At 30.9% G+C, this 12,415-nt stretch overlaps 2 protein-coding genes across 2 annotated transcripts; both read left to right on the top strand.

Annotated features, from left to right (window-relative positions):
* Window positions 1-4,876: 4,876 nt before the first annotated feature.
* LOC145088768 (P-loop containing nucleoside triphosphate hydrolases superfamily protein) lies at window positions 4,877-7,409 on the top strand. The gene is made up of 8 exons (XM_079027171.1): window positions 4,877-5,348; window positions 5,903-5,959; window positions 6,088-6,142; window positions 6,222-6,339; window positions 6,418-6,574; window positions 6,696-6,776; window positions 6,855-6,962; window positions 7,063-7,409. Exons 1-8 carry the CDS (start codon window positions 5,283-5,285, stop codon window positions 7,135-7,137), a joined length of 717 nt encoding a protein of 238 aa, XP_078883297.1. The 5' UTR covers window positions 4,877-5,282; the 3' UTR covers window positions 7,138-7,409.
* Window positions 7,410-7,896: 487 nt separating this feature from the next.
* OTP70 (Tetratricopeptide repeat (TPR)-like superfamily protein) lies at window positions 7,897-9,726 on the top strand. Its single transcript, XM_079027170.1, has one exon. The coding sequence runs from the start codon at window positions 8,014-8,016 to the stop codon at window positions 9,535-9,537; it is 1,524 nt and encodes a 507-aa protein (XP_078883296.1). The 5' UTR covers window positions 7,897-8,013; the 3' UTR covers window positions 9,538-9,726.
* The last annotated feature ends 2,689 nt before the right edge of the window (window positions 9,727-12,415 follow it).

Genomic DNA, 12,415 nt, shown 5'->3' with positions numbered 1-12,415 from the left:
GAACGGACGTCGGACGAAGAAGTTATGAATTTATAACGAAGTTTTCCTGTCCGGGCCTACTAAAAATAAATAATAAAAATAAAGTCAAAATTAGCCGATGGAATCTAAACGAAAGTTGTAGAGCGTAGTCTCACCTACGCGTGGATATAAAGAACGTCGAAAATGGAGCTCGTATGCGAAAGTTACGCAATTTAGAAGTTTGACGAGTCAAATTACGCCGAGCGTAATTTGAGTACGCCCAGCGTACTCAGAAGGGTGCAAGTTGCCTGACCAATACTCGAGTGCCACCAATTGACGCATGCAGTGACGTCAAAGTACGCCCAGCGTAACCAAGTTACACCCAACGTACTGAGTACGCCCAACGTAAATTGAAATTACGCCCAGCGTAATCCCAGACCCACCAACTTATAAATAGAAACCGAGATCAGCCATTTTCTTTTGTTCAAACTCTTTCTTCTCTCTAGTTTTTGCCTCGATTTGCGTGCCAATCATATCCCGAAGCCCCGGTATCATTCCCGAGCCCCGAAGCAAGATCCGAAGTCCCGAGGATCCCGAAGAGTGTTATTCCCGAGCCAAAGCCCTACCCACGAGGAGCCCGATTTTTGTAAAGATCTTCTAGATCTACAGAGAAACACTACTTCTATAAGCCGTAGTGCTGTCTGATCATCTTCTGATCAAGTGAGTGTGTAGTCACTTTTATTCCAACACATTATTATGAAGTATTTTATACGAAATACGTGCTATGTGTATATATTTTGTTGTTATGTGTGTGAATGTATATTCACTTTCTTCTATCTTATAGATCTGATTATTTCTCTATGAAATACGTGTTATGTGTGTGTGCCTCATCTGTTATGTGGAAAATGTATTGATTGAGCATGCTATACAGGTTTTAAAATATGTATAAAAATGTAAATTTTTATCTACTAATACGTTGGGTAGAACATGGGTAGATAATTGGTGTGTAATAAACAAATGAGAGGCCTCGATGTTGTTTTGATTCAGTCATCTAGCGAGTTTAGATGATGACCACAGACTTTTCTAGATAGTCTTGTGGAACATTAGTAGGCTCGCCACCTGTAGGTGTTAATGAACTTGGGTGTTCATTCGTTGTACTCCATCCCCCTCATGATTGCCTTATTTGACTTATATTGCTGAGGAACCCCCGAAGCATGTGTTGTCGCCCCGATGAAATATTCTTAGACTAGGTTTCTTATGTTAGTTGTCTTAGGGACGTAAAGTGGGGGAATGGGTAATTGGGTTATTGTTGGTTGGTGGAAATTAAATATAATTATTTATTGTGGGTTGAAAACCCTATATGCTCACCAGGCTCTCAGGTCTGACCCACTCAGTTTATTTGTAATACATGAAGTGGCACAAGGGCATAAGATGGATGAATCATCAAGTTGTTTTGTTTACAAGTCTGTATATGTATATATTTGTTGAACGACTTGTAATGTTATCGTTTATGTTTTATGGTCTATATCGGAACACGACATCCCGTGTTTTGATTATATAATGAAAATACATTTCTTTATAAAATGCTTTGGTAAATATTATTTTATCACGTTTTGTTTTTGGGAACAAATTCCGCAACTCTTTCAAATCAAAAGGATTTACTCTGAAATTATTTTAAAAGCATAAATGAAAATCGGTCTTTTCTGGCCGAGATTTTGGGGATGTCACAATTAACCAATACATTTGTTTTGCAAGATCCAATATAGTTAAGTCGAATGCATATGTTGTCAAAAAGGATCTCAGGTTTGGCTTATTTATTTATTTTTAATTTCCTTATAGGTAAATTGACATTTGCATAATTAAAATGATCTATGTGTGAAGTAAGTATGAACAAAGAGCGTTTCTTTTTTGTAGTCATCTAAAGTTTGGTAAATGACCCTTTTACACTTCTTTTTTAGGGCGTTTTATTTTCATTTTTTTGTAAAATCTTTTAACTTTTGCATTATAGGAGTATTGATTATAGACTGCACATATATACAAATTATTCTAACTTCTTGACAGCTCAATCTGAAGTCACCTCATAGAATTCGACATTCAAAAAGATTTTTAACTTGTCACTAAAGGAATATCTCATCGGTGATTTTATCATGCTCTCCATAAGAAAATTAGTCATTCAAGTATACTTGGATGGTTGAATTTGATTACGGGCTGCACATCTACATGAACTGGTTACTTGTTATAGTTTCCAATTTCATTTTTGAAGAGTAGACTCTTCCTATATTTAAGAACTGTTGAGTTTTATGCCAACTTATTAGTACACAAAACAAAGTTTTCATTGCAACAACTTTTTATTCTTTTATTTGTTCTTTTAGTGTATGATACAAAATTAGATGAGTTAGGTCAATGTCATGAGCTATCATTTTAGGGTTTTATACCAATTGTAGACTTGTACTTCGAATTTTTTTCATACAACAAAATTATGTTGTTTTTCCTTTTGTTTAATCCCAAAAAGAACTTAAATGAAAATGAAAAATGGCAGATAATTCAACTACAAAGACAACTTATAACATTTCAGATTCTAGAGGTCATTTGACAGTTTTCATATAGGTCGCACTTGTGTTCTCTAAGTTAAAGTTTTTTGCCAACTCAAGAAAAAGGAGTATTTTGCCCCTTCATCAAAATTGACTTATATTTGAAAATATATATAAATTGATACTAATACCCTTAATAAATGTTATGATAAACACAGGACAGACAAACTCAAGGGTGTTGTCGTAACTTGAGTTAGAAATAGATTTACTTACATGATTCTTGAAAAAACATTTATGTTATTTGCTAATGTTCAATGATCGTCAACACCAGTCTTTGGTAACTTCATCACCTTAGAAAGTTGAACAATAACATCAGATGGGAGAGGAGTGTAAACATCATATATGTCGGGAACTAAGAAAATCAATGGTTGCAATAAAAAATGCAAAAGAGCTTGAAGGAATAATTCTTTTTGAAAGGTTAATTTTTATAATAATAATAATAATAATAATAATAATAACAACAACTTGTTGTAATGAGTCAAATGTAATTCCCACAAGTGTTTGAGGACCCTCCTAAACTAATCATATTATTATTATTATTACAAATCAATAAAACATTAACTCGAAGAAAATATAAAAAGTTGTAATTTTTTTAAAAAAAAACATGAACTTACTAGAGGATCATTAATAAATCGACTAATAGCACTAAAAGTTCCAAATGTAGTACCAATTTATATTGAATTAATTGATACATCAACAAGAAAGAAAAAAGTCAACTGGCATTGATTCCTTAACCTACGAATAGTATAAATTAAAAAGATATAATATTGAATGTACTCATATGTGACAAGGTCGTCCAACTAATAAAACAAAAGACGTTGTTTACAAAGAGGTCCTTCATCGATTATAGATATTCAAACATTTTATTGTTTTTTTTCAATCTTACCAATAAAGCTAATTCTATTTATATATTTTTTTTTAATTATTGTGTCAACTTTTTATATTTTTATATATTCATTCGCGTTTTACGTGGGTCATAATCTAGTTTAATTAATAGTATTAGTGAATGTAATCATGAAGGAATGAAACAAATAACATGAATGAATGAGCATGTAATTACATTCATTTGTCATGATTTATTAAGTCGCAGAAATATAAAATGAGTCTTTCAAATATGTTGTTTGTTTAAAATAAAATTGATAAATAAAAAAATATTAACTTAAAAAAAATAATTGAATAAAAATAAATTATAACATAATTATACATAAATATATTTTATTTTGTTCAAGTTATATTGTATATGTTTTGAAAATAGTTAAAAATAGTTATATATGATGTAAAAAAAGTTACAAAATTAAAGGAACCAACTAATACGAAAATCTTAAAATATAATTACAATAAAAGAATATTTTTTATTTACTGTTTGGAAATAAAAAAAATTCATTTATATGATGTCTTGAAAATTTTAAAGATTAATATTTATTGAACGCTATATGAATTTAAAATCCTACCTAATAAATGAAAATAATTTTGCCACATGCCATTCTCTCATGCATTACGCCACATGTCATTTTATCATAATTTTTAAATATTTATTTTCCACTTGTCATTTACTTCATTTTTATTTTTTAATATATCATTAATTTAGTTTCTATAAATTAAACATATCATAATAATTATATTGATTTCAAATTTCAAATTTCGAATTTCAATTTCAATTTTAAATAAATTTACAGTTGAAATTTTTGTATTTAACATATTGTTATAATTAGCACATTTAATACACGGGTTTGACAACTAAACACATAATTTTAATTTAAGTTTTTCATGTTTTTTTAATGTTTTTTTTTCATAATTTTTACTTATTTCAAATTTCAAACAAATAAACTTGTCGTTTAATCATTTGTATTTAATATTTTGTTTTGGTTAACCTGTATAATATACGGGTAGCACAACTAGTTTTGTAATTATAATAGAATATTCTCCACTTTTTATTCCTATATATCTTTCTATCCGTGACATGTGTAACATTTCATGCTCATTTAATGAAATTTAATGATATTTTAGGATACTAATATGACACATGTCATCATTTAAATAGATAGGAGGATTGGTAGGAACAAAATATAGGAAGATATTTAATTTCTCATTATAATAATCCATGGAAAGAAAAAACATTCACTTCTTATGGAATAAACATAAGTTTTTTTTTTTTTCCTTTCGTCATAAAGTCTATTGTTTTTCTAATAGAAAATCGAAACCAATACAAAACAATTGGGCTAGAGGAGCATTAACCGGGCAGCCCAAAACCGCACTTGGGTTAAACCGCTTTTGGCCGGGTATAACTTGTAAGTGTATAAGAAATGGTGGCTCTAATATCAATAGAAGTTCAAATCTTGAGCAAAGGTTTTTGATTTTTGTAAAACGGACTTTTCATGTTGATTGACCAAACTTTCAATTGATTCTACACTTTATGGCGTTTAACCCCCTACACAACTCGAATAATACAAAAAGCTCCAACAAAATTGAAGCACCCAACGACAGTAGACAGCTGCACATGGCGCGGAAGGTGTTCGACAAAATGCCTATGTGAAATTGATTCCGATCACGTTAACCATTTGCCCCCAATCAGGAAAACACGCCGTGAAAAACAAGCTTGGGAGGTGAGGAACGCTACTATCTACAACTTAACTGATCTCAGTTTTGACTTTCTAATCCGAACCAAGTGCTCCTATACATCTCATAACTTCAAGTACATACATACATACATAGAGGTGTATCTGAGATCGAGAAATGTTGAGGCGACCCAGTTTACTGTCAACTTTTTTGTCGGCGGCCAAACCATCTCTGCTTAATCAGGTACAGGAGTTTATTCCTTTGATTAGTTCTGAGAATGCTTCGATTTTGCTGCTGTTTATATCTATAGTTTTACCAAAAGATTTGAAGTTAATTTTATGTTGTTTATCTGATATCTGTATAAGCTTGGTTGATCTGGTATGGTTAAAATAGAGATGTTGAATTGCTTTGATAGTTTGATTAACCTTAAAGCCTGAGCTCCATTGTTGCTATTAGTACTCTAGTTCGAGTTAAAAAGGACATATACCTTTGTGAGGCAATACACGTTACTGTGATTGGATGCTTTCACTTGGATGTTGATACATTTGCAGTGATGTGTATGTATGAGACAATCTTGTACTGATGTTGAAAATTTTGATTTGGAGCTAGTTAACAAGTTATTAGTTGTAGATTCAAAACATTGATTGGTTCTGTTATATAGGGATTTATAATCTTCACCTGTGGTAGAACTAAGAAGATCGATACATGTAGACATTCACAAGATTGTATTTGTATACAGATGATTTTGTTATGCAAGTCATTTACATAAACTGGTTATATCTTTCTTATTGACAAAGGTGGCATATGGATTGAGTTTTCTTGAAGCATTCAGCACAACAACATTCCTGAAACCGGTATGTCACTATGTACAATTAGATCGTTAAAGGTCTTTTATATAATTCAACTTAAAGTTCAAAAATTATTTATATTTTAGTTGAACCAATATGATCATTTTGCCGTCTTCTTATGAATTTTGATGTAGGCAGAAGGTGGAATCCTGTCAAAAGCAAGGACTCCAAGCATTAACTTTGTATTAGGTAACTAAAAACACATTACATGCATGAAGAAAATTTAAAGTGGAGATGTTTTTGTTTGTTTAATAATATAATATAATAGGAGGCCCTGGTGTTGGAAAGGGCACTCAATGTGCAAGGATTGCTGAGAGGTATGGATTCACACATCTAAGTGTTGGAGATTTACTGAGAAACGAAATATCTTCCAACACTGAATATGGGTATGTGAAATAAATATCCCGTTTCAACTTCCACCTTTTTACTCAATAAATAATATTAAATATGATTTATGGTTTCAGTGAAATGATTTTGGAGACAATTACAAAAGGGAAAATTGTTTCTTCAGAAGTGACAGTGAAACTGCTAAAACGTACCATTGAATCTAATGAAACGGATAGATTCCTAATCGATGGTTTCCCAAGAAGTGAGGAGAATCGTGTGGCTTATGAACAGATTGTGAGTTACATTACTACATCCTTTCCTTTGTATTTTAATAACTTAAATATATTATTTATTTGTTCATTAAAAATGAAAAATCTTATCATGTTTTGTTGTTACAAATTATTTGTAAGATTAGATTGGAATAGAACCGGGAGTTGTACTTTTCTTTGACTGTGATGAAGAGGAGATGCTGAAACGAGTACTACATCGTAATCAGGTGTGTGTGTGTTTTGTTTTTTGTTCTTTTTTTCTTTATTTCTAGTTTCTTGTACAATTCTAAAAATGTTTGTGACAGGGGAGAATTGATGATAATATTGATACCACAATGGAACGACTTAAAGTGTTTGAAGCTTATACTTTACCTGTTATTAAATACTACACTGAGAAAGGGAAGCTTTACAAGGTTCTGATTTCTGACTCACACTTTTAAGCAATATCTTTAAAATATCTATATATGCAAAATAATCACTCATTTCATTTTTTAAATAAAAAAAATGATGCAGATTAATGCCATAGGAACAGAAGACGAAATCTTTGAACGAGTTCGGCCTATTTTTTCATCCCTACATACACCATGATGCCCAAGAGAAAAAAAACATTTTTTTGACAAGGTTGTTTTTTTAGTTTGACAAACCTATGTCATTAAAATATTGCCTTTCTAAAGATGATGGAAAATGTTGTAATATCTGTGTGTGTCAATAAATCAATCTTGGACTGGTTATAGGGGAAATAAGAATCTCTGTATTTTGTTATTTGTTAGGGAAAATAACACAAAAGCCATTGTTGTGTGGTTGGGGCTAAGTTGTATTAAAACCATTGTTGAATCTGATGATGCTCAAATCCTCCTCTATATCCACAACTGTAACTTGTTACTAACAGCAACCTAAAGACACTAACATTTGTTGAGTCACATTTTTGTTAACAAAAAGCATCAAACTTTATAAAAATCATTTATTTTAAAGTACATTGCCAATCAGCTTCCATTCAGGAAACCTGATTGATTTTTGTTGCTACTGTGGAAACACACATCAAACTACATTGCTATGTTTATTTATCTTACAGAGACAATTATTTTTTAAAATAAGCATTTTATTTTATTTATTTTTGTAAACTATAAATAATCCTATTTTTTGACTTGTTAAAGAATATTGTATCTTAATTATAATACCAACCATAATATAGGACTATAGGTCCTGTGAAAGTGAAGTGTTATCAAACCCAACTCAACTTTTTGACTTTTAAAACAAGAACACTGTTTGATAAATATTCAATATGGGAAAATTAAATTAGTATCCTTTAAGAAAAAAAAAAAAAAAAAAAAAACAAGCAAAATGTGGACATGAAAAGGCCAACATAAACTAACAATAAGGCTACCCCCATCTTTTGTGGTATTTTCCCTATTTTCTTTGTTATTATAACAAGTGCCTCCTAGAAAGCCCGTTTTTCTTTCTTAAATGGCTGTTGCTAGTATTATCCAGTGTCAAATCCTCAACGCATTTTCTTTCAACAAAAATCAAAATCAAATTAAGAAATTATCATTAGCCAAATTATCTCCAACGCAACTTCTTGTAAACCAAAAGCGTTTGCCGCAAACTAAACTTGAAGCACTTGACAACGTTGTCGATGACCTTGAAGCCGCTGTCAGAAATGGCATACAGATCGATGATCCCAGTATGTTTTCTTCGCTCCTTGAAACTTGCTTTCGTTTGGAAGCTGTTGAACAAGGTATCCGGATTCACCGCTTAATACCAAAAACACTTCTTCGCAGAAACGTAGGTGTTTCATCAAAGCTTCTTAGATTATACGCGTCTAACGGTTATATCGAAGAAGCCCACCAAGTGTTCGACTATATGTATGGCAGAAACTCATCTGCTTTTGCTTGGAATTCACTTATATCAGGCTATACCGAAACGGGATTGTACGAAGACGCATTGGCTTTATATTTTCAAATGGTGGAAGAGGGTGTAGACCCAGATGGGTTCACGTTTCCTCGTGTTCTTAAAGCCTGTGGTGGCATGGGCTTGATTCACGTCGGGCAACAAGTTCACCGTGAGATTATTCGTTGTGGGTATGTGAACGATGGATTTGTGCTTAACGGGTTGGTTGACATGTACGCTAAGTGTGGTGACATTGTGAAAGCACGCAAAGTGTTCGATAAAATTCCTTCAAAAGATATAGTTTCTTGGAACTCGATGCTTACAGGGTACGTGAAACACCAACTCTTATTCGACGCTTTGGTCATATTTCGATTCATGATACAAGACGGGTACGAGCCAGACTCCATTTCAATTTCCACAATCCTCACAGCTGAGCTGTCACAAAAACTCGTATCCCAAATTCACGGATGGGTTCTTCGTAAGGGAACAGAATGGAATCTACCAATCGCCAATTCTCTGATGCTTGTGTACTCAAATCATGGCAGGTTGGATTTAACACGATGGGTGTTCGATGAAATGCCTGAAAGAGATTTGGTTTCATGGAACACCATAATTTCAGTACACAAAAACCACCGAAATGCCCTTTCATACTTCAATCGTATGTTGAATTCCAATACTTCCCCCGACGCCATTACATTCGTTTCTGTATTAACAGCATGTGCTCATTTGAGATTGGTGAAAGATGGGGAAATGTTGTTTTGTAACATGACAGAAAAATACGGGATAATTCCAAGTATGGAACACTATGCATGTTTTGTGAATCTTTATGGTAGGGCTGGATTGATTGTTGAAGCTTACAAAGTGATTACTGATAAAATGCAATTTGCAGCTGGTCCAACTGTTTGGGGAGCTTTATTACACGCTTGTTATGTTTATAAGAACGTAGAAATTGGGGAAATTGCTGCTGAAAATCTGTTTGAGTTGGAACCCGATAATGATCATAATTTTAAGCTTTTGATGCAGATTTATGGGAAAGTGGGTCGTGTACATGATGTGGAAAGAGTTAGAGTGATGATGGTTACCAGAGGGCTCGATTGTTAAAGCTTAAAAAGACATATGTCATGTTTAATTGATATGGAATGAAATTGGAGTTTAGCCTAATACAATCGAGTTGCAATAATAATTAAAGTTATTGTGGCAATTGGGTTTATGAGGATCACATGTATGGTCGATGCATGATGGATGTTAGACATTAATCGAGTTGCATGGTATAATAATTAATCTTAATAATGTTAAAGGATTCATATTAACTATTAAGTGTCCATTCATGTATAGATACTCATACTATAACCCTGATGGTATTATGAATAAAAATGACATTTTCTAAAAATCATGTCTCATTCATTATCCAGTTCAAGAAAAATGATTCCAAAAAACTTTCAACGATTTAATTAGAAAAAATATATATGTATTTAGGTTGTTAAACTAGAAAAAAGTATAAAGTACGGTGGTTTTTATGCAATTCAAACGTTTGATGGTTATCGGCAAACCTCTTATAAAAGGTTAAAGTGGTGTTTTAAAGAAAACAAAATCAAAGTTTCAGTAATTAAATCAGCAAAAAGAAAATCAATAATTAAATCAAAAAAATTGCAGACTATAATTATTATTGTGGTGTTACTCATTCTCAACTGATTTAACCGAATTTCATTTCAAATTGGTGCAGTCAGCCAAATTAGACATTAATCTTTCGGTTAAATTCAATAACAAATCACGGGTTCTATTTTAGGCAACAAACTCATGATATGGCGGCTAGAGTTTAAGTAAAGCCATAACATGCAAAATCTATAAGATTTTGAGTTATTATCATTCCCATTTTAACAAGGAAAATGATTTGTACAAAAAATAAAATCACACTATAATTTCTGTATTGAAGTATTATATTGTATAATTCTTAAAACATAAATTGTTATATATAGAAAAAAAAAAGTTAACAATATAAAAATATATCTAATAAGAAAGCCACACAAAATATAGAACCTAAAGAAGCTTAGTTCTTTTACGAAATACCCAAATAATTTTACATGAGTACTCTTGAGTTTGTCTCTAAAATCATATCGTGCGCAAAAATTGATTAAATAAAAAGCCCAACTAAAAACCGGACCAAACAAGAACTAATCATACTTGGTTCATTTTTTTAGTTTTAAATTTTTTAAAATTTTGACTCAAATCTTTTTTAATATTCATTATGAACCGGAAATCAATTTGTCTCCGGTTGCTTATTTAAAACAACTTAGATCTTTATAGTAACACAACTTATTAGTTTATGCGTTGTAAAAAAAGATATTAAAAATTTGTTTAGATTAAGTTTCTCGGTACCAAAACATTGACAATGTATTTTTTAGTGTTTGACAAATTATATTTATACTAGTAATAAAGTAAATAACTTATGAAAATTTTCTTAAATAAATGAATAAATAGGAAAGATTAATTTATCAACAATTTTTTATTTAACTCAATAAATGTTTATGAAATCTTGTTATCTAAACATTTAAAACTTGTAATCGTCTATTTTCAATTGCATATTAGAAATTATTATTTATATCAACCTGTTAAGTTGTAATATAATAAAATTTCAGGGTTTCAAATAAACAACAATATTAAGCCATATTGTCATATTGTGGGATGGGTCCTGAATTCCCGATCACTGTTGCCGATTCGCAAAGATATCTACATGGGTTCCATATATACAAAAATAATGAAACTTGTGTTCATACAACCCGACGCGATCGTATTGTTCTTATCCGAACTCTTACTTTTATTTTATTTTCCATAACTATTAAAAACGTCAATTATTAACGTATGTGTAAAGTCCCCCTGATTTCAATAGTAACAAATATTACGATAATATAGATTAATAGACGTCATAAAATGGATGAATCCCATTTAAAAATTGTAAGAATCAAAATGGTTTAATTGGACGAAAAACTCGTCAATTATTATGCGCCTAAGGGTTTTTTTTTTCTTTTTTGTGATTAAAATATATTATTATAAGAGATAACTTAAATTTTGGAGATAACACGAGAGAATTTATTCTTTCACTCTCCTTTCAGGAAATTCTTTTGTTGATAGAAATCAATATGTACTACTGTTTGATCAAAGAAGTAACTAGTCATTTGATTTTCAGAATAATTAAAATTTTTATTTTTCAAGAAAATCTACATATAATTGTGATATATGACTTATGCACACATGCAAATTTTGTTTCCATCTTATTTTCCTTCGAGTGGCATATATACAAAGTGTGACATTGTATACTTTTTAGAACCAAAAAAAAAAATTCTTTAAGCTTTTAAAACCATATTATTTTAGTTTACAAAAAACTCAATACAAAAGAAGATTTTACGAAAACTATATTGTTTTATTAAAATATATTGAGTAAAGATGTTCTTTCAAAATACAAAAAATATAATGATGTCATAATCAATACACAACATCACTTACAACGTAAATACCTAACAATCATAAATATTATTGCAGATTGTCTCTTAATCACTTGACATTCTAATCAAGTGTCAGCAGTTTTAGCTTGTTACCTACGATGTATATAATTTGAGTGGGTCGGGTTTAAAAAAACTTGGTAAGACACATAAGGTTTTCAGTCTTATAATATTATTATGATAATAATACTCATTTTGTCCCAAAATTATTGTCCACAGACAAAAAACACACAGATTAAGTAAACATTAACTACCACTAACTTTATTAAATAAAATGACAATTATATCCTTTTGTTGCATTTAATTTCATCCTTGTGTTGCATTTAATTCATGGTATGTTAACTAATAATTAGGGTATTTTGATAAAAGAGATATTTATTTTTAGAAATAGGTTATTATTTTGGGAGAAACCAAAAAGGAAACATAGAATATTAATATGGGATGAATGGAGTATATAATTATAAAACATGTAAAACCAACTG

This window comes from Lactuca serriola, chromosome 2 (genome assembly GCF_051521515.1).
Source record: "Lactuca serriola cultivar US96UC23 chromosome 2, Lser_US96UC23_V15, whole genome shotgun sequence".
NCBI classification, from domain to species: domain Eukaryota; kingdom Viridiplantae; phylum Streptophyta; class Magnoliopsida; order Asterales; family Asteraceae; genus Lactuca; species Lactuca serriola.
This window is presented reverse-complemented; position numbering and strand designations above follow the sequence as displayed.